General features: G+C 45.1%; 1 protein-coding gene across 1 annotated transcript in view; it reads right to left on the reverse strand.

Annotated features, from left to right (window-relative positions):
- LOC126646730 (SET-binding protein-like) overlaps window positions 1-18,439 on the reverse strand; it is a 31,701-nt gene extending 13,262 nt beyond the window's left edge. Inside the window, exons 1-2 of the mRNA XM_050328238.1 lie at window positions 18,411-18,439; window positions 11,995-12,493 (exon numbers count right to left, since the gene is read on the reverse strand). Of these exons, the coding sequence (XP_050184195.1) occupies window positions 11,995-12,493; window positions 18,411-18,439 (528 nt within the window). The remainder of the gene's footprint in view (window positions 1-11,994; window positions 12,494-18,410) is intronic.
- Window positions 18,440-22,792: the final 4,353 nt, after the last annotated feature.

Here is a 22,792-nt window from a genome sequence, read left to right on the forward strand (position 1 = left end):
ACTTTCTGACTCCTATGCCACTCTCAAAAAATAGATTTGGTTGCTCTGTCCAGTCTTTGGGTTTATTTATTTATGGATCTTTATCCTACCTGTGTTCCTTGTCAAGTCTGTTTGGGGTCAACCTCTATATGTGTTTTCACACAAATGGTAAGACTGTGGTCAGGCAGGGAAGATGTGGGTGAGCAAAGGGGACTATAATGGCCAGTCTTCGCAAGCGAAGATCCGGGGAAGGTCTTTACACCTTCCAGCCTGCACATTGGATTTTTTTAGGTGAGACACAGTGTGCGTGGAACTGAGCCCACCCTTTAATCCTAAGGTTCATCTGCCGGGGCCAAGCGAGCTTGGACGGTGGCAGCGAGGTCCTTAGGACGTAGGTGGGTTGCCTTTAAGGGCTAACGAGCCCCACCTGCCCGGGAGTGGCCCTGACCGGGAATCGAACCCGGGTCTCCGCGGTGATAGCGCGGCGCCTTTACCACTAGACCACCAGGGGCTGCCAAAGGGGACTATAAGGAGAGCATAAAGGGGACTATAAGGAGAGCATAAAGCATTTTGACTTTTTCTAACCAAGGATTAACATATGGGTTTTAAATAAGGGGACTCCCTTCCCAGCTGACAGCAGCTGCAGCTTCTGACTTGCTTGCAAAGTGGCAGGGAATTGAATCAAAGATAAAAGAAGAGGACAACCCTTCCTTGGGGAGTAGGAAACACAATATGAGTTCTTCTAAAATCCCTGCAAATACTGGCTTGGTTTTAGGTCAGGCTCTCCTTCCCCCTTCTGGCCTGTGTGCTTCCCCCTCTCCTCTCACAACAAAGGGAAATTGGTAGTTTTCAAAATTCTTCTGAAAGCCAACCCAGCAGATGGTTCTTTCCATACTGCGGAGGGAACAAAAAGAAAAACAAAGATGGGTATGGTGGCTGGTCTCTGACCCAGGCATTTCACATAGGCCTATTAAACCACGTGACCAAGATGGACAGAGTCAACTTATATCTCCAGTATGCAGCTACTGTACCCCACAGGCTCATGCTAAGTTTTATTAGATTAAATCAGGCCAGATAAACTGACAAAAGACAGGGTTTCTCTATATTTCCATCCCACCTTTTCAGCACCTTGGGACAATACCTCATGCCAACATCTTAGGAGGTAGAAGTGAAGTTCAGTGGCCAAAATCACAATGTCATAGTAAAAGGCTTATTTAGACAGTAATTAGTAACTGTCCTACTTTACCAAAGTCTTATGTGCACATCAGTAATATGAACTCCAGCAGATGCAGAAAGCCCAGGGTAAGTCACTGTCAGCCCTTCTATCACACTCAAATGTCTCAGGTTAAGGATCTGGCTGTCTATCATAAGCTGCCCTCTGTTTCCTTTAGAACATCCTCTTCCCTCTAGATGACATCAACAGCCAAATTACCACTCTTCAAGGGTGCCCCAAGCAGACTCAAGGGCTCCACATTCCAAATACCCAAGTTGCTTCCAAGGATGAAACATGGTTACTCACCACAGCTGCCAAGCAAAGCACAGGGAGTAGCAAAGGATGTGCTGTCCTTCCACAGAGCTGCCCTGTGCTTTACAAATTCCCATGAAGCACATTGGCAGTTGCTGTCACCGAGTGACTAATAGCAGCTCCTACCCATGCTGAATTGATGGCTTAAGGACAGATCGATCACTCCCCATCATGCTCTTCCTGGTTCCTCTTCCACTTGCTGTGTGTGAGTCACAGAAGGAAACAGACTTCCCTAACCCCCACCCTCCTTCAAATCAGGAATATAATTACAAGTAATGCAATGGAATTAAAACAAGAGAGAGAAAAGGCAGGAGGGAATTCATCCCAACGATTACAGAAATCATTGAAGAAAAGTATCCCATGGAAAACAAGAGGATGTCTTTGGGAAGAGTACTCAGTTGAGTGCTGGTGAACGCAGCATCAGAAAACAGGTAAGACAAATTAATTATTCCCATCTAACCTGCACATACATGGGGTATAAGAAGTAAATCACATTGTCAATCCAGTATTATCAGTTCCCAGTGCAAGATGCAACAAGTGCCTTCAAGCTCCCTGCTACTATAGATTATGCAGGAGACTGATGTAAGGGCTGTCCCTGCAGCTGAAAAGACTTTGGTGGGAGGCAGAAATGAGGGATGATCAAGCACCTACTAGTGCTGCTGCTCCTCAGTGGAAAAATATCTGCCTCATGTTTATTTTTCTTTGTCTTACATTTTATCACATCACCTGGGAATACAACAGGTACCTGCCAACCTGTCATTCATTTAGGTGAAGCTACTCAGGCCAGCAGAGTATTTTAGCATATACTGGAGTTGTCTTGGTTTATTGACCATGTGTCCCAGGAGGCGGGACACATTCTGATGGAATAGAAACCCCTCCCCCTAAATTACTATTTATTTTTTTTTAAATTATGAGGTGTTTAAGTGGAGTATGAAAATGAGTAACAGTTTTACTAAAAATGGAGAACAAAACAGAACAGAACAACAACCAAACAGTAACAGGGAAAAAAAAACATCACTCACAACCACTCTTTCAACTCAGTGTCGCCAAGATGGCAACGCAGTCCCAACGCGGTCATGTGATCGTGATGTAGCTGGGACAGAATCGCGGCTGTGTGAGCGGCAGCAATGGTGGCAGCCCTGGTAGCCACGCAGGAGCGGTGACTCCGGGCAGAGATGCCAGCGAAAGTGGCGGCACCACCACTCCTAGGCAATACAGAAACTGCAGCAGGAAGCTCAGCCTCGACCCAGCGTGGGGGCGGTGAGCAGCGAGAAAAACTGGCATGGAGGTGTGGGCAGTTGCCACGTGGGAGCCAGCAGCAAGAGCAGGTTTGCACGGGGCGGCAGGGCTCACCACACACCAAGGGGGTTTCCCTGGCTGGCGCTTGTGACAAACAGGAGGGCTCCTACCCAGTATGGGAACGGTGAAATCTGGGGTGCAGGGCGGCTCTGGGGGGCGCACCGGCCAAGAATTCCCTCTCAGCTACAATCCCAGGAGCCAAAAAGAGCAAGTTTATGTCTTGCCATCTTGCCAGCAGTTTTATTCTCTTAAGTTCTCGTGGTATTTTTCTCAGTGGGACCCCTCCTCCTTCCCTGCCCTGGAGGAAGGGGGGGGGGGGTGTCCTTCACACTTCTCCAAAACCACATGATGGTATGAAGAGATTTACCTAAACCATAACACGAGTGCAGGACAACATACTGAAAAAAGTCTACTTAGAAATTACAGTGTAGGCTCTACCTCGGAGGTATGAGAAAACTATTTCCTACATGTCCTTCTGGGAAACACTTGTCAAGCATGTTGCAGAAGTGCCTTTTCACAGAAGTACCAGGTAGGGAACCAGCAAAATTGCCCCTCAGTGAAGCAAAGGCATGATTGGTGGTGACACATCAAACATCCATTGCTCAGCCCTCTCCTCCTCAGACAGCCATCAGCAAGGAGAGTGGGGCTGTAACCTCTAGCTCAGTTGTTTGTGCCACCACATTCCTCTGGAGAGCAGGAGTGTTGGGCAAGGCAAAATTATCTGCAAATCCCCTCAGGGCTGATTGTCATCTTTCAGATATGCAGATGGAGAGTGGCTCACAAGAAGCTAGGATGCTGCAAAGTGCTGTATTTCCTCAATGAACCACACAGTTTTATAGTGGTGAAGTTGTTGTAACATGGATGTCAATAAAAGATACCATCTCTCTCTACAAGCCTTACTACCTAGGTGAGACAGAGAGCCATGAGAAACTGATGAGAAGATAATGAGTCCTCCAGTAGAGGTTTGCTGACCATCCTACTTGGAAGCAGTGTCTCACTACTTGTGCATGCACCATGCTTTGAGAATCCCTCTCCTGATAGCAACCACCTGCAGCTCAGAGTCCAAATATAGTAATGATGTAGAAATAGCCCTTCATGTCCTGAAATGAAGGAGCCAACAGCCACTGGTCTAATTCACATTAGAGGTTATGGCAAGAAATGGAAAATAACTCTTCCAAAACACAGCTAACTGGACTTGTCCTCAAGGTTCACATATCAAATTGAATCATTTTAAGGTTCAAGAGTTGTAAAAGTCTCAGCATTAAAAAACAAAACAATGCATGTTTATTCTGGATATTTTTAGACTGGTTTCCTAAGGAAACAAGGCTAATGTTACTTTGGGTTTGTGTATATGTGAATGCACACGTAAACTCCTTGCCTATCTGCATGATACTCTCTTCAATGTTTTTTGAATATTTTGTCCAATTTTGATCAAATTTTATGTAAGAACAGAAATCTTTGCGATAAAATATTCAAAAAACTTCGAATTGTTCGCTGGTCAGAAGAAAGGGACCCTTGAGGAGCTCCCAAAGAGGGCTCAGTCAACAAGTTCACTCATCATTAGACACCAGACAAGACACATAAGAGGAAAGTTGTCAGAAACCAACTCGCACAAGTTTCAGTGCTCTTAGAAAAAGAAAAAAAAAACCAAGGTGAGGGCACTAGGTGAAACCCCTCTTTCCATTCAAATGAACTCAAGACTTGTCCATCACTCAGTTCCACTGACTGCAGAGGAATGGGGACAGCAAGAAGCCCTTCTGGGAATGAAGCATGTGAAGAATTGGACCTGACCTGAGGGGGCTAATGGGGTGTGCATGTGTATGTGAAAAAGGGATTAAAGATGAAAAACTGAAGGCAAATCAGAAGGCATCTGTGGTCAGACATGCCTGGAGGGAGAGGAAAGGGAGTGCTGCATGCAGAAGCATGCTGGAGAAATGCGAGCATGTGCATGAAAGACAACACCTCTGTGCATCCCAAAACCTCTGCAAATGAAAACAGAGGTTTGCAGCTCTGGGTGCACATGCCAGCTTGTTGTATTTCCAACACATCTCTGTTAGCTTGGAGACCACGGTGCTTTTGAAACAACCAGTGTGCACTGAATTGTCCAAGCCTTTATGAGGCTGCCAGGGGCATCACCTGTGGTTCAGTGGTAGGGACTATGGGACCTCCAGCTGGATCCCCAGCTTCCTGCACTGGTCTGTTACTTCCCCAATTGCTTCCCTGCAGTGTCTCCTAACCCCCCAAACCAGCACTGGGGACATTTTGTCATGGTTTGATAAGAGAGGCACAGCACAAGCAAACAAGGAAATGTCACAGAGGGCCATCTAAACTTTGCAGTGTGAGGTAGGGAGGGACTGCTGCAAAACAAAACCTGTCCTTGACACAGATGGCCTCCACAAGCCCTTGTCATATGGTAGCTAATCAAATACACTAGTCTTCCTCCTTTGGCACTCTGTTCAGCAGTAAAAACCTGCTTGCGCTTCCCCATCCCTTCACAGCCAGATGTTTGCTTCTTTAAGAAATACTTGACTACATGAAAAAAAGTCACAATTCTTTGGAAGCAGACAGACAGTGAGGGATGGGCATCAGCTGGCTCAGGCAGAGTACTAAGCTGGAAAAGACACTGACTTATTTCTGTCACAATATATCCATGACACGATGCAAGGTGGACACTTCTCTTGCAGGCTTTGGAGAAGGAAGGGTAACAGCCAGGATCCAACCCTCCCTGCTCATCACAGGAATGATTAAATCACCTTCAGGAGGGACCAACCTCCTCCACGTGACTACATTGAGGCCCAAGAGGACTCAGAGCCCAGTCTGGGCATCTCAGGTGCCTTCAAGGACCAAGGTGAACTTGAGTCTGAGTGGTTCTCAGCTCATAGCAAAACTGTTTTCTTAAGCTCTGAAGTTTTTACAAAGAAATTAATTCCTGCTCTCTTTTTGGGGGGAACCCAAAGTAGTTATGGCATCCACAACTTCTCTGGGCAACCTGTTTCAGTACCTCACCACCCTTTGGTGGGAGGGCACCAAACTGCAGCTGTTTCATTTGTGCTTTCAGCAATATGGTAGAAAGAAAAGATAGCCAAAAAAGAAACCTGGGATGACTATCAAAGAGCTGAGTTTGTGTAGCTTTGCACCTGTACATTTGTGTAGAAAGACTGTAAAAATGCTAGGAGTCTCCTGCTTGTTAGGGCAGCTCTGAATTGGTCTCTTGGCTACTCTAAAGCCAGTTTCACCTTAAAGGCAACTAGATGAACACTTCCCCACTGTGCTGGCACTTCTGAGGCTCTTCCACTATTCCGTAATCTGGGAAGAGGCTGAGGTTTGCTGGTGTGAGCTTCAGGTACCTGTCACCAGCATAATTTAGAGCAGCCTTAAGGCTTTACTTAGAAAAGTAGGGACCAAACCAGCACAGAAACAGGTCCAGGCTGAAAGGGCTATAGAGACTCCATCCAAAAAAAAAAAAAAAAAAAGGAGCTGTAAATCAAAGTCTGCCACTTCAAGCAGGTACCACCACAAACACCTGAGTGACTCCTTGCTAAGCCACATGCAGAACAGGGAGCAAGCACTTAAGTCAACTCCCCAAGGCACCTTTGGGATCACAACAGGAAGAGCTGACTCAGAGGACATCTCACACGGGGATGCCCTTAGTAAAGAGGAATAAGCATATACAATGAGCAACTGGATGATCATGCCCACAAATCACTGGGGAAAGGAGTCTGGTGCAAGGGGAAATCTGACAAGAGCTGCGAGAACCTGGAAGGAAAGTGCAATGTGCAGTCAATGATGCAAAGGAGGGGGAAGGAGAGAAGGGGGGCAGCAGTCATGATCTTCTGTAAGAAGGAGGGGTACAATAGGGAAAGCATGATAATGAGAGAGTCCTCAAGGAAAGGCAAACCACAGGAGAAAGTTGCATGTATGGGGCAGAGGAAAGGAAGAATATAAATTGAATTTCAAGGCTAAAAGTGCTTGAACTGCTTCCTGTAAAGAAATGGCAAATACCTACAGGAACTCAAAGAGAAAAAATGCTGCAAGAAAATCCAAGGACAGAGTTTCCTCTGCACACAAAGAAGCTTACTTCCAATTGATTTGCTGCTACTTATCTCTCAGTAATAAAATGCTGTCATGGGTTTGCTTTGGGCCAATTTTCTCTCACTCCCCACACAATTGCTATAACCCTTCCCAAACTCTCAAAAAACCTCAGTGCAATAAAAGTTACCAAAATAAAGAGTTTACATCCCCCGAAGCAGGACATTATGCATATGATGCAAGGTCCAAAAAAACTTTGTCAGGCTATGCTTAAAGAAAGAAAGGATGGAAAATTGTTTGCAGACACAAGAAAACAGAGCAGCAAATATGGGGGGCGGGGGGGGGGGTAGGTAATAAAACCAGGGAAATACTGCTTATCTGGGGCTTGTTAAATTCTACGTGACAGTCAGGGAATGCTGATGAATTGCTTCATTGCATTTGGTGCTATGCTTTCAGTGTCCTTCTGGACTGATAGCATGTTTCCTTATCTAAAGGAAAAGGCACCTTTAGTGATGCTGAGGATGCTGGACTCTAGCAACCCTGCTGCAGGACTTGCCAGTATGCCAGCAGGATATCCTTTGGGCTACCAGCTTTTTTTTCCCCCCTCCCTCTCCAATCAGACTAAATGAAATGGAGCCATTTGTGGGGTTAGAAGTGTCAAGGGTCCAACCCATTCCATCCCCAGGCACTGAAGGGTTGAAATAAGAGAAAACTTACAGAATATTTGTGCACTTTCCAATTGCCACACAAGCAGCTGCAGGGACGGCCCAAACTACAATTCACCTTCTGAGCAGCCTTGGGAAAGGGGTTAGGAAACTACCTTCACTCTTATTTTCTAGTAGGGGAAGCTGATGTGAAACTTGGCATGGTCATGACTTAACAGAAACCCCGAAAGTTGTTGCGTTGCAGCCAAGCATTCAAGGTTCCCAACACTGATGCTCTCTCACTTCTTACTCCAGGGCATCAGCAACTGCAACCAGTAAGATCCTCTCCTGAATTCCTTCCCCTCCCATTCGTGATCGCATAACATCCACAGGGTGATTGCTCACATGGAAAACCAACATGAGTGTTTAATGTATGCTTGTCTTTTAGAATAGTGTAGCAGCTGTAACCAAAGGCAAAAAACCCAGGCCTTGTCACAGAACCCCCTTCTAATCACTACTGCACCCCAGACCGCAGCTTTAGAAATCAGGCACTAACCCCTATTGCCTAATTAGAAGATCATTGGAAAGCTTAGGAAGTGGCATATCTTCTTTCTCCCTAAGTGGTCACTGAATAAATGTTATATCCCTAGTTCACAGTCCCTTTTTACATTGTTGGCATTACCAGTCCTTTGTGTACCCACATGTTGTTACTTAAATTGCTTCTATGTTTTCATTACTTGCCCTCTGTGCTGTGTGTATTGAAGCTCATGCTGAAGTGTATTTCAAAGCACTGGGGACTACTGGAGATGTGGCTGAAATTTTTATGCAACAAACTTAAGTGATTTTTCAAGTTCTGATAGAGTTTGCTCCTACTCAGGGGGAAAAATAAATTCAGGTGCTACTTCATGAGGTGCAAGACAACTGCTCCCACCCACCAGATACACAAGAATGGCACTTGCAGGTCAGGTTATGCTCAACTGTCCATCCTTATATATGGTCTGTGGGGCCTCTATATATGCCCTGTTTCCATGAGCAAGGCGGTAAACTCAAATAATGATGCTGCTCCCATGTGCAAGGGAAATGTGTACATTGGGCCAAACTCTCCTGGCAAAAAATCCATGGAGGACAGTGGAAGGAGCTGAAAGGTCTGCCCCACTGTTTTAAATGCATTGTTCCCTCCTGCTGCTTCCAGTAGCTGCTTTTCTGGAGTTTGTGCTGATTAAAGCAACAATCAAACAACCTAACTCTGAAATATCAAAACTTCCAGAATCATTTAAATGGGACAATCACTTTGTTTTTTTAACCACTACCACAGCTCTCAATGGTTCTGCAAGGACATGCAGAACCATTGTCCTATGGGGCTGTCCTGTGCAGGGTCAAGAGTTGGACTCAATGATCTTTGTGGGTCCCTTCCAACTCAGGATATTCTATGATTCTATGCAGAAGGTTCCTGCATACTCCTCTCACACAGGGAAACCCATAGTTGGACCAAACAGCCACAGCTCCATGTTTCAACTTGCTACTTCCTCCTATCTTCCCCCCAAAAAATCTCTGTAACTGTCATGAGACACATGCATTGGTCATGAAAGCAATTGCACTACCAGGACTGGGACCCTTCTCCCACTCATTTCCAGTCTCTTCCTATAGTGTATTTCATCGCCTCTGCAAGTATTCAGGGAGGAAAGGGAGGTGGAAATGAGACATTGCTTGGCGCTAAGAAGATAGCCCATTCCTCTCAATAGGTGGGAAAATCTCAGTGTGTTATAGGGCCAAACTTGTGTGCTAAAAGGAGCTATTTTTTTCATGCACATAGACTATGCCATTTAGCAGAATTCTGAGAAAAAAAATCCCCATGATTTGTTGGTTTCTTTTCAAATTCAGCTTCTAAGAGAAGTACTCTCACAGTGAGCAATATTAATCCCCTTGGGCTCTGCCTCGATTCAATGGGAAATGTTGATGCTTCAAAAAGTGATTTAGAGTTACGAAAATTTTGGTCTAAGTTAGTCTGTTGAAGAGGCTGTCTCCAAGGAGAGCCATTGGCAATTATCCTCCTCAAGGCTTCAAGTAACCCTTTGAGCATTCAACAACTGTGTATGGGAGAAGAGGGATCCAAGTTGCATGAGCAGGAAAGTCAGGTCATGCCCCAAGCTCTAATCAGTAGGTGCCTACATCCCAGATGAATTTGTCCAGGTTTTGGAGATACTCATGAGTCTTTCATCAAATCTGGGTTCCTGTCTGAACTCATCATGATGCCCATGTGCTACTAAGGAGGCAGAGTATCCTGAACTGCATCAAAAGAAGCGTGACCAGCAGGTCAAGGGAGGTGATTCTGCCCCTCTACCACTCTGGTGAGACCCCACCTGGAGTATTGCATCCAGTTCTGGGATCTCCAGCACAGGAAGGGCATTGACCTGTTGGAGCAAGTCCAGAGGAGGGTCACGAAGATGATTAGAGGAATGTAGCACCTATGAGGAAAGGTTGAGACAATTTGGTTTGTTCAGCCTGGAAAAGAGAAGGCTTCTGGGTGACCTAATTGCAACCTTCCAGTACCTGAAGGTATAAGAAAGACAGAGGGGAACTTCTTACAAGAGCATTCAGTGACAAGATAAGGGAGAATGCTTTCAAACTGAAAGAGAGTAGGTTTAGATTAGATATGACAAAATTCTTGACTGTGAGGGTGATGAGGAACTGGCACAGGTTGCCCAGAGAAGCTGTGGATGTCCCATCCTTGGAAGTGTTAAAAGCCAGGTTGGATGGAGCTCTGAGCAACCTGGTCTAGTGAAAGGTGTCCCTGTCCACTGCAGGGGGGTTGGAACTAGATGATCTTTAAGGTCCCTTCCAACCTGTTCTACTCTGCACTGTTGCAGAGTCACTCACCTTGAGTACTGTGTGCAGTTTTTGGCACCACAATATAAAAAAGACATTAAGCTATTAGTGAGTATCCAAAGGAGGGCCACGAGGATGGTGAAGAGTCTGGAGGGGAAGCCGTATGAGAAGTCGCTGAAGTCATTTGGTTTGTTCAGCTTGGAGAAGAGGAGACTGAAGGGAGACTTCATTTAGGTCCAACATTGTCACGAGAGGAAGCAGAGGGGCAGGTACTGGTCTCTTCACTCTAGTGACCAGTGACAGGACTCGAGGAAATGACAAGAAACTGAGTCAAGGGAGGTTTAGGTTAGATATCAGGAAAAGGTTTTTCACCCACAGGGTGGTCGAGCACTGGAACAGGCTCCCCAGGGAGCACCAAGCCTGAGTTCAAGAAGCGTTTGGACAATGCTCTCAAACACATGGTGTCCTGCATAGGGCCAGGAGTTGGACTTGATCCTGATGGGTGCCTTCCAACTCAGCATATTCTGTGATTCTATTTGTACTATGGGAGCCCCTGGTGGTCTAGTGGTAAAGGCGCCGCGTTATCACCGCGGACCCACCTACGTCCTAAGGACCTCGCTGCCACCGTCCAAGCTCGCTTGGCCCCGGCAGATGAACCTTAGGATTAAAGGGTGGGCTCAGTTCCGCGCACACTGTGTCTCACCTAAAAAAATCCAATGCGCAGGCTGGAAGGTGTAAAGACCTTCCCCGGATCTTCGCTCGCGAAGACTGGCCATTATTATTTGTACTATGATAAAGCCTCAACATGACCAAAGCTCCTTTGTCTAGTGCCTAGGACAGAAACATCACTACACCCAAAAAGACATGAGTAGTCACCAGGTGTCCCTCTCCCAACCAGCGCTGCTTAAAACACTCAAACTAAATTTGTTTTAAGACTAAATGTAGGTGACACTACTGAAAAATCAAGACAAGGACAAAATAAAAGGTTGAAACAGCTCATACAAAGAAAGGATTTTCTTTCTTTTCCCCACCCTCTTCCTCTCCTTGACTAAATGAAAAAATAAAAAGAATAATTTTTACCCAAAGTTAAAGTACCAAAAATTTCTCTGCAGAAGGATATTTCAAGAAAATTATACGCATCTGGGAGAAAATGAGACTTATAGTGGAAGCATTTTCTGAAACATAACTATAGTGTTGCTCACACAATGCTGTAATCAAGAATAATGAAGCCCTTTGCCCAGTATTCAGGAATGGATTCTATTGTTCACAATGCACATTTGTATTGTACTTGTATTTGTACTGTATTTTAAAAATGCAGTTGAAAGCTTTCACTGCCGAAAGACTCGAGCATTAGCACTCAGGCCCAAAGCAATTTAGAAGTGGCCTCCTTCATTTATCACTCGTGTAATTATTAATCTTAAACCTCAAGTACAAACAAAAATAGAAGAGGCCCAGCTGAACTTTGATCCCTTCAGAACTGGTTTATCTGAGGGATAGTTCAAGATCATCCCCACAGCATATGTGGTGATGCAGGATGACACCCACTCAGTGTTACCTCCTCCATGGCCAAACAGGGCTTTGCAAACCCTGCAAAGGTTATATCTTGGACATAAACTGTTTGAGCATGTTTTATCCTCCCCTCTCCCTCTGCTTTCAGGAGAAGGGGGAAATACAGGAAAGAATAGGACTTACCTTCTTTCTGGAGTGCAATCTGTCCTCCTCTTTAGCTGCTTTGCCATTTTTACCAGCTCTAGAAAGCTTCTGGTTCCCAGACTGCTTGATGGTGATTTTGATCTCAGGAGGGCAAATATAGTTCTCCAAGTTCTTGGGGGGCTTCTTAGTTCTCTTGGTGGTCTGTATCTTTAGTTTTAAACTCCCCTCTGTAAAGTTAGCCTCCTTGATGGAAAATTCCTGCTCCTCCAGGCCATCTCCCACTACCCATTTCTCGCTGTCTGCATTGGAAGTAGAATCCACATCTCTCCCAGAACCCAGCTCATCCTCTTCTTCTGGCTCCAACCTTTTGCCACTCATCAGGATTTCTTTCCCTGAGCCTGCCAAAGGCAGCATCATCTCCCCTGCACAGCCAGAGGCAGATGGAGGCTTCACAGAGGTGACAGTGGCTGGCAGAAAGTCTGCCTCGGCCCTCCTTTGCCAAGAGCTGCCCAAAGTCTCCTTGGGCTCCTGCAATGACCTGGAGTTTTATTCGAGGGAAGGGGAGCACAGGAGGGGATGAGGAAAGCAAGGGTAGGTATGATCCAAAGGAATAAATGGTAACTCTCTGCCAAATTCAATGTCCTGATCACCCAAAGGCTGCAAGGAGCTCAGAAGAGACCAAATCTGCCACTGCCAAAAGAAAAGAAGAGAAAAAAAGGAAGTTAGCATGTGCACATGCATTGAATGCAAGTGGGGAGATAACTGAAACAGGATGCGCTTGGGTTTCCCCTGCAGCACCTCAAGGGCTGTCCTTGAAGCAAAGTGGGAACCAAGGCTTGCCAACATGTCTGAGGGCTGGATCTATGTCATAGGTATACTTGTTCTAAAAAAAACAAGGGAGATTTTTTTTTTCTTTCCCCTGCATTGCTGTAAAAGAAAGATGTTGAAGGAGGGAGGGGGAAGGTGTTTGCCTAGGGTGATTGACACACACAAGGGAACTAGCTAGCAGACCCACATTACAGACTGATAGCCCTCAGAAGACTGGGGAGGGGAAGGAAGTGATGAGGTTTTTTTCCTCTCCTCAGGAAACGGCATCTCACTTTTGCCCTGACTGAGGGAGGGTGTGTGTTGGAGGGGTCTGAGGTTCACTTTGGTTTTGGCGTGGTCATCTGGCTGCTCCTGGCCCTGGTTTGCCTCCATTTTCCTGCACCCTGTTCTGCCCCCAGCCCAGACCTGCTCGGATTTCATCAGAGAGTCTTGACCCATCTGCAGAGGAACCGTTTGGGGAGGAGGTTGCTCTTTCCCTCCTGCGCTCCCATGTTGGCAGTGGCTTGTGCCCATCAACGAAGGGGGGGAATCTCAGCCACAGCCAGCTGCAGACAGGGTGAGTTTTGTGGGAAGAACACCCTTTTCCCCCTTTTCTCCTTCCCCTTCTCAGTGTGGGGGGGGAAGATCTCCATTTTCAGCTTCTCCTGCACACTGGGGCCCCCACATGGCAACTGCCAGAGCCCAACAGCGCCCCCTGCTGACCACCACGGAGCAGCTGCAGGCTCTGTTCCTCCAGTGATTCAACAGTGCCCCCTGCTGATCATGGTTAGAATTGTGCCAAAAGGCAGAAAGTACTGAACTGTTTCCTTTTTTAGGGGACTTTTGAGTACAGGATTAGTTGTTTTTGTGTTCTTTTGTTGTTCTGCCAATACACATATATCCTTTATTAAAGGGCTGTTATTTTTTCTTTCTCCATATTTCCTCTTAATTTCGGATTTACAATTGCTTAGAGGGAGGAGTTTGTTCTTCCTCATAACTCATCCTCCTTAGCAAAACACTTCAGTCTCATTAAACTATCTGGTATCACAAAGCAAGGAACAATAGCCATGTGTATTGCTAAATTGATGAAAATTAACATATTTTAAAAAAATGTTGTCTAAATGCAAATACCTTCAACTCGACTTGGGAAATAAATGAGGGAACAACCAGCTTTCCACAACCATGAACCTCCTCATTACTTCAAAGTGCTTGCTGTCAGGGTTTTTCAGAAGGAAAAAAAAATGGAGGCAGATGCTTGCCTTGGGTTAAACAATAATCCAGTCATCAGAGCAGAGAAAACATGGTGTTGGTCTATGAATCAGGCAGCAGAGTTTCAAACTCCCTATTTACCAGCTTCTCAGGTTCGAGAGAGAGATGCCCTTGGCTAGCTATTATGGGGGAAACCTGCTTTGGATGAATTATTCATTACACACTGACTACAGCCCAAGATGCTCCCTGGGATGTTGGAAGTGCAGGAGGATCCACCTGGGTCTCTTGGAGGGTATGTCAGTGTCTCAGGTATTGAGGGTGATGGAAGAAAGCTAAACTCAATGTTTTCCAGACTTCCTCATACCCTTTGGTACTGCTGCTTTGTGGCAAAGGCTTGGGCTGACTGAAGCACAGACTGTGCTCTCATCCTTCAAATGTTGGCTTTCTTTAGAATATCGCAGATGGAACCCTTTGAGATGGAATCACTCATATTCAGTACTTTACTAAGTCTTGGCCAAAGTTAATGGGAGAAGCTGTGAATGGTCAACTGAGGCAAAAGCTGTATCATCCAATGACATAGAAAGGCTGAGCCAAAAACCAAATATTTGGTTAAAAAAAAAACCACATAGAGTATTTTTAAAGGTATTGAGGTGCTTTCATACACCCTCCCGAAAATCCCCCCAGCAGCCACCTCCCCCCTCCCTATCATTACAAGCCAGTTTAGTCTACAAAATTAGCTGAAGAAATTTCAGAGAGAAACAAAAATATTTTCTGCTACTTTAGCAGACACAAATTAAAATAAAGCTCCCATAAATAGCACAAGCTGACAGCCCAAGCAGAAAAAAAAAAAAAAAAGGAAAAAAAAGGAAGAACTATCATGGAGCTTAAGTTGCCATCTGGTCTTAGAGATGGTTTCTGTAGCTCATAGAAGTACACCATAAAAACGCTTATGCTTAAATTGCACATCTTCCGGCAATAGGGAAGAGACTCATTTCCCAGAGCTGCTGCCACCGTTCTCATTTAAGGTGATCTTGAAGAACTAACAGACCCAAGGTCTCCTGTATGCCTGCCTTGATTCACTCTCTAGTCAGCAGGTCTCTCCAGTTCACCACCTGTGAAACAAGGATCACGCTTACCTCATTCAAATCCATTGTAGGGTGGGTTAGTTAATGCCCTTACAGAGTTTTGAACCCAAGTGTTAACCATGTGGTAGTCACCAATTACTAATGCAATTAGTACATTAAAGCCACCCACTTGCAAGGAGCTCTTCCATCTAATTGACCAACCTTGCACCTCACCTCTCTTTTTTGCCTATGGAGGTTATGGGAGTCAGGGTTACCTTCCTCTTCCAACTGGTCCAATCAAAAAAAAAAAGGCCATCCTATTTATCTGCCATTTTGAATTGTTAATCTCCTTGGAGAGGGATGAAATTTACACACAGTCCTGGGCTGCAACACAAATGCAAGGTGGTAAAAGCTGGGAGGTGTAGCATTCCAGGGAGCTACTGCTCTGGTATGCATGAATGTACAATCAGCACTCTGTGCCAACCTCTGCCCACAGGCTTTAAACTTGTTTTGCTGCTGGTAGAAAAGAGAAGGCTTCTGGCAGACAGCATCTAGCTCAGCAGGCAGGGCAGCAGGATGAGTCCACAGTCACCAAGGGTGCAGGGAAGGGACCACAACCACTGGTGTAATGAACCAACCCCCTTGGGACCCTATGTTGAATGGAAGCTGAAATGCAACTCATGGCTCTGAGCTGGGAAGGGTCTTTCAGGTTTTGAGGCATTGGGTAATGTTTTATGGATGGTGAATAATAAGCCAGGTTTCTGCTCTGGGTCATAATGCCCAAAGACATCCCTGCTTGGCCATGTGTCTCCACGTCCACAGAAACAAGCAATAGATTAATAAAGTCATTGCATTACACCAGTGTCAGGTGAGTTCATGACAAATCCACCTTAAAATCCCACTTAAAAATATTGGCCTCCTGTTCTGCCAAGAGCCTGCAGATGACGATATCACCAGACCCAAAGGTAGCAAGTATTCAGATGCCAGTGCTATAAAGTGATTAAACTGAAAATTTGCTGAGGACAAAAACAGAGTTGAGAGCCCATAGCAGGGGGGGAGAAATCCAACTGTTGGGGATTCTCCATCTCCAAAGCAGACATAATACTTGGCATGGTTTTTGCCCTAAGTGCAGGAGCAACCATATTAGTAACAAGCAAACACTGGTTCAGCTGCCCAGCATTTGTACTGCTCTTCTGGTTTGCTCAAGCACCAGGTGCACCAGTAGAGAGCTTGGAGCAATATGGAGATTCTGCCCAAATCCCATGTACACTAATCCCAGACATGTCTGTAGCTACTGAGACTGCTTTCATTTTATCCATAGAATCCAAAATGCCATAAGATGAAAAAGAAAAAAAATCTTTTGAATAAGTTCAAATGAGGGGAAACTGAGGCATGAACGTGAGATGTCATAGTGAATGTGGAGCTCACATCTTCTCAAACACCATATCTATCATATTCCAATCTCAGCCATTCTGTGCTTCTGTGATGTATTATTTGGCCTCTATCTCCAGTGCTGGGTAAATTGGTCTCTCCACTGAATGACAATTTTAAACACACTGCTAAAATCCCCATTTATAAGATATACCTGGATATAGACACATGTAAAATAGATGTGGGTATACAAGTAAAGTATGAAATCCTCAACTGATAAGAATAATTACAAATGGTATGACCATATGTGAATGATTGTAATCCAGATTATAAAAATAACTAACTAAGGCATGTAATTCATTAATAGGGTGAATTAGAAGAAGAAAGGTGGTTCTTCTCCACATGGTCCCCCTGCCTCCAACACTGCTTTTGTTCCAGTTCTTCCACCTCTGCCTCTGATTTTGCATGGGCTATGTGAAGACTTTTTCTGAAGGGAAAGGATGCAAGATCTCCCAGATGTGGTCTAGTCAAATGAAAACAAGGAGCAAGGATTAATGGCAGTTGCCAGAACAACAGCAGAAATGTAATCTTAATTTGTTTCCATCAGTTTTCCCTGAGTCCAAGTGCTACAAGCCTTCTGAACCTCCACCAGCGTGACTGAGTAACACTGACTTCTAGCTCTGCCTCAGCATGCCCAAGCCCGGCAAAGGGAGCCAGGAAAAGCCACACTGGAGGGGAAAAGACATGATAAACCAAAGATCTCTCACATCCAGATGAGGCTGCAAGCATCCCCCCCAGTATAGAGAGACAGAAATAAATGAGAGTCCAAGCATATCCATAATTATAGATGCATGTAAGTGTGCACATTATACACATATATCTGTCTTCTTGACATAGAAACATTAAGAGTAGATTATGGAATCATATTTGACTACATAATTAGGTTTGAGACTCCATCATTAAATCAGATAGTCACCTTTCTATGTAAGTAACTAACTATTGTGCAGGGCTGACAGGAGGGCCAACTGAAAGATTAAACACCTGACATGGCCATAAAACACAAGGCCCATAAAAGCAAGACTGCCCAATGTACAGCTGTGACAACAGCCAGTGTAGCAAAGCACCCATCTGTGGAAGGAGGAGAGATGCCCATCATGTTGCTCAAGAACTTTTACAAGCTCCTACCTGAGAACTGTGACAAGGTTTTGTAAATCTACTCACTCACAACCTGAAGTTATATCTATGTGTCAAGGAAGAGAGTACAGTCATCCGACCTGTAAACACCACCTCATACTGACTTCTGGTCTCTAAAGGACCAACCTCCTCCCACTTGTGCCCTCCGAAACAAACAATGCTGTAGACTGCTCTAAAGTTTGACTCAGTTCACTGGATTTACACCTCTGAATCAAGGAATAGTGTTTGATCCTAATGACATCAAGAGTCGGCATGTCATTTTTACTCATTACCCTTGTGAAGATTAGGCTTCTGGGACACTAGAAAGCAGAATGATATGCCAACTGTGCTCCAGTTCATTACAACACAAAAAGCCAAGCCAGGAGATTTGTCTACATCAGGTCAACACCAGGTTGCTGAGCTCCCAGACCAAGCATCATCACTCTTGGCATGATGTATAATCAAAGATGACTCCTGAGACAGTACAAGAGAATACCCCAAACACTCTGTTGGGTGCAGCAGTGTGTGCCACTACAAGGAAAAAACTTATTCGTTTAACAACAGCCATAAAACTCTTTGGGGAAAAGTGTCAACATGCACTGAAGGGGACTTCAATGCTTACTCCATTCTAGGCAGCTCTTGCCAAGCACACCATCCTGGAGGTAGTGGCAACCACTCCAGGCTACAAACTGAAAGTTTTATGGGTATTTAGGGAAAGGTTACTGACACAGAGATCAGCCACAGAAAGTAAAACCCTGCACAATTCCATCATCTGTGTTACCAAACTTTCCTAGATTGACTCCGGTATTGAGCTGCCTCTGAGTTGCCTACCAGACACAGTAGCCCCCTTCTAATACCATCGTAGTAGGGTAATAATCTCTCCTTCTTCTGATCAAACATCTCCATCTGTATCCTGAAATTTGTGGAAAATGATTTCTCTGTATAAATCATTAACAAGAGGTTTGTTTTTATTTACTCCTGCTGCCACAGGATTCCTCCTTTCTCCTTTTTTTTTCCCCCTCCTCTGTTATTTCATTTTTGCTTGCAAAAGTGCCAAATACACCAGCTTTCCCTCCCTTTGGGAAAAAAAAAAAAGAAATAAATAAAACAACACACCTGATAGGGAATGTACCAGGTCTTGGCTCAGCATCCATTCCTCTGAGACATGAATGATGGCACAAGGAGGACAAAATAGGCTTCGGTTCAGGATCTAGCCTGTGCCCAGTCTAGAGGTTGTACAAACAACACACCCTATGTTATTCCATTCTGTATGTTTCAATTGAGGCTAGGAGTAAGAAAGGTTGGATTTTGTCCATGCAGGCTTGCACTGTGTTTCCATGCTGAGTAAGCAATGGTGTCTTGCTTGGTGCTATATAATGTACCAAGCATCTCCAGCATCAATGGGGGACTGCGGGAAAACAGGGTGTATAAAGGGCAAGTAAGAAGGGCAATAATTTGAGGTATTTAGAGGAAGGCATTGAGTCTGCTTTGCCTTGTAGAATGTATCAGTCTTTCAGATTTAAGGGAAGAGAGAGCATCTGGGTCAGCAAAACAAGAAATGCCCTTAAATCCTCATGGATTGCAGAAGAAAAAGCAGGAGGCAAAAGCAGCACAGGACACAAGGGGATGGAGATGAATGCACACAGGACAAGATAACCAATAGCTGCTCTGGTTAAAGGAAAGGAGTAGCTTTGCCTCTAATGAGGCTGAAGAGGAAATAGTTACAGAAGTGCTAGGAGAAGTTGAGGCCTGAAAGACCTCTCCACCTGAACTATTTCATTATGCTCTTTCTGCACCATGGCACACATTAAACTCCCTCCAAGGCAGCAAATAGGATCAGGAGGATCAGATTCATGGTTTAAATCACCAATCAAGCAGGACCAGGACTTTGGGTTCCTATTCCCTTAGAATAGAATCATAGGATTGTTAAGGTTGGAAAAGACCTCTAAGATCATAGAGTCCAACCATTAACCCAGCACTGCCATGTTCACCACAAAACCATTTACCACATCCACAGGTTTTTGAACACTTCCAAGAGAGGGTGATTCCACCACTGCTCTAGGCAGCCTGTTCCAATGTCTGACCACCCTTTCAGTGAAGAAATTTTTCTTAATATCTAAGCTAAGCCTCCTCTGGAGCAACTTGAGGCCATTTCTTCTCATCCCATCACTTATAACACTTGCAACACCACTGACTTTAGAAGGATGTCAAAGGTTGGGATGGGGTCAAAATTTGGGGGAATCCACAGTCAAGTCAGTCATGGGTGCCCCCTCTCTCCATCAATGACCTATAGGTCTCTGTCTCCTAATCTGAGTCCTTCACTTAGGTCCCAAACAAACAAAGTTTAGTCTGTGGGCTCCGATGGGTCAAGAGAACCCTGAACAGAGGTATCCATGCCGCTGCTCATCTCCTGGAGATGAATGAAGGTTTGAATATGGTCCAAGTTCCTACCTAGGGCCATACCGCAGCTTAACAATATTTTAATTGTTGCTCACACTATTTTTTTCAGAGGTTTTCCTTAAGGGTCCTGGGAGGCTGTGAGACACTGAAATGTTAAAGGTTAATGACTCAAACAATGGGCCTTTTCCAAAAGCAGCAGAGTGCTTTGCTGAGACCAGGTGTGCACCCACCACCAGAGGATGACCATGTGTAGTGGGTTGACCCTGGCCAGATACCAGGTACCCACTAAAGCTGGACAGAGGAGAGAGAAGAAAAAAAACAAACAGCTAAGGATTCATGAGTTGAGATAACAGCTGGGAGAGGTCAGTTACTGATTACCTTCACAGGCAAAACAGACTCAATGTGGGGATAGTACTTAAATTTATTACTAACAGGATAAGAGTCAAAGAGTGAGAAATAAAACAGTCTTAAAAACACCTTCCCCCACCCCTCCTTCCTTCCATGTTCTCCCTCCTCCCCCCCAGCGGTGCAGGGGGACAGGGAATGGGAGTTACGGTCAGTTGTTGTTTCTGCTGCTGCTCAGAGAGAGGAGTTCTTCCCCTGCTCCTGTGGGGTCTCTCCCACGGGAGACAGTGCTTGATGGACCTCTCTGGCGTAAGTACATCCCTCGGGCAGTAGTTCTTCACAAACGGCTGTCCTGTGGGTCATACCTCCATGGGGTGCAGTCCTTCATGGATGAGCTGTACCAACATGGGTCCCCCAGAGGGGCCACAAATCATACCCAGGAAAAACCTGCTCTAGCGTGGGCTTCCCTCTCCACAGGCTGCAAGTCTCCAGCAGGATCCTACTCCATCCTGGGCCTCCCACAGGGTCACAGCATCCTTCATACATCCACCTGCTCCAGCATGGGCTCCTCCATGGGCTGCAGGTAGGTCTCTGCACCCCAATGGGTCTCCATGGGCTGCAGGGACATAGCCTGCTTCAGCATGGTCTTCACCACAGGTTGCAGGGGCCACAGCTCTGGTGCCTGGAGCACCTCCTCCCCCTTCTTCTGCACTGACCTTGGTGTCTATATTGTTGTTACCATGTTGTCACTCCACTGTTCCCTGGCTGGAATTTCTTCTGTGCAAAAACCTTCTTTTCTTAAATATGTTATCACAGAGGCATTACTGTCACTCCTAATTGGCTTGGCCTTGGCCAGAAGCAGGAAGTCCATCCTGGAGCCAGCTGGCATTGACTCCACAGGACAGGGGCAGCTTCTAGCAGCTTCTAACAGAAACCACCCCTGTAGCTCCCTGCCCCCCCTCCCCTCAGCCTCCCGCTACCAAAACCCATCCACAGAAATCCACTACACCATGACAAACCAACCTTTGTTTAGCAACAAATTCGTTGAGCCAGATAAGGGAAAAGGCCAATAAGAAGCAGATCCTGCTCCTTATCATGGCAATGTCCTCCCTCCCGACAAGGTTCAGGTGAAAAATTCACACCCCCTCTCCCAGGAGTGGTATTGGGACATTCACAGGTATGCCTGAAGGTATTCATCCCTCTGATAAGGGATAACTGGTTCAACTATCAGGCATGAGAAACAGGGGTCATGTCTTAGAAGGTGTCATAAACCATCAAGACCCCTAAAACGCCCCCCGACTCATTTCTGGGGCCTTCCACCAGAGGACTGCACATGATCCACAGTGTTGTATCAGACAGTGTAAAACTCTCCCCTAGGGGAGGTACCTGGGTGTTCCCACCCGAACCTGAATGTAAATTAATCCATTGAACTTTTTTTTTTTGGGGGGGGGGAAGCTTCCCCCACCCCCAAAGGATCAAGGCTACAACCATCACTTTGAGACATCTAAATTGCAACAATTAATTCTCTTAGCTGGATCCACGAGTGGTGATATCTTTCCTCTTCACTATCTACTCTTAGCCTTGCTTTCTCTTTCTTTCTTTTCCTTATATATTTTCTTAAGTGATATCTTTATACTTCTATATTGTTATATTTCTATAGATAATAACCAAAACAGCTACATACCTCCTTTCCATTGCAACCAAATTGTTCTAAAATAAACCTGCCATATATGTATAAACACCAGTCATTCAGTGCCATTAATGTTTCACTCTAATCAGCCCCAAGGGATCTATTAAGGAGAACCTCAGTTACCCTGCCTCAGGGGCAGGTTGTAACAGAGGTCTATCCATTGAGCTAAGACTGAAGAAAATGTTCTGGCCTGAAAGTCATACTTAAAAGAGAGCATGTTTTAAAAGCAGATGTGTCTTCAACTGCATTTCTGTGACTACCTCCTATGACACAGAACTGGAATCTAATGTAACCAACACCTATAGTAAATGACATTTACGACACTTATCCAGCAGGATTTGTAGGAACAGTGCCTCTCTCTTTAAGCCAACAGACTAAAAAAAACCATCAACTTTAGGATGCCTAAACTGACAATCCGTCATGGCACTGATGCCTTAGAATTCTTAAGATTTATAGCAAATATGGATTTTTAGTATGGCTGTATAGTTTCTAACACTATAGAATAGCAGTTGACAGTTACCAAACCCTGTTCTCACACTTCATATTGAATTTTCTAAATTCTTTAGATTTTGTTTAATGTTCTTTTCAAGGGAAAAGACTCTAGCAAGCACATCTTGTTTGGGATATGCACCTGGACAGGAATAATAAGATATCATTGTAGCCAAAGCAACCCTTGAAGGTCCAGGAACCTTGAAGGAGCTCCAAAGGCCAGTGTGCTGTGAGGAGGAGGAAGATGAGGAAGAAAGGGGTCTTGGGACCTCCGATTTAATTTCAGGAA

This window comes from Myiozetetes cayanensis, unplaced genomic scaffold (assembly GCF_022539395.1).
Source record: "Myiozetetes cayanensis isolate MyiCay16 unplaced genomic scaffold, myiCay2020 scf381, whole genome shotgun sequence".
NCBI lineage: Eukaryota > Metazoa > Chordata > Aves > Passeriformes > Tyrannidae > Myiozetetes > Myiozetetes cayanensis.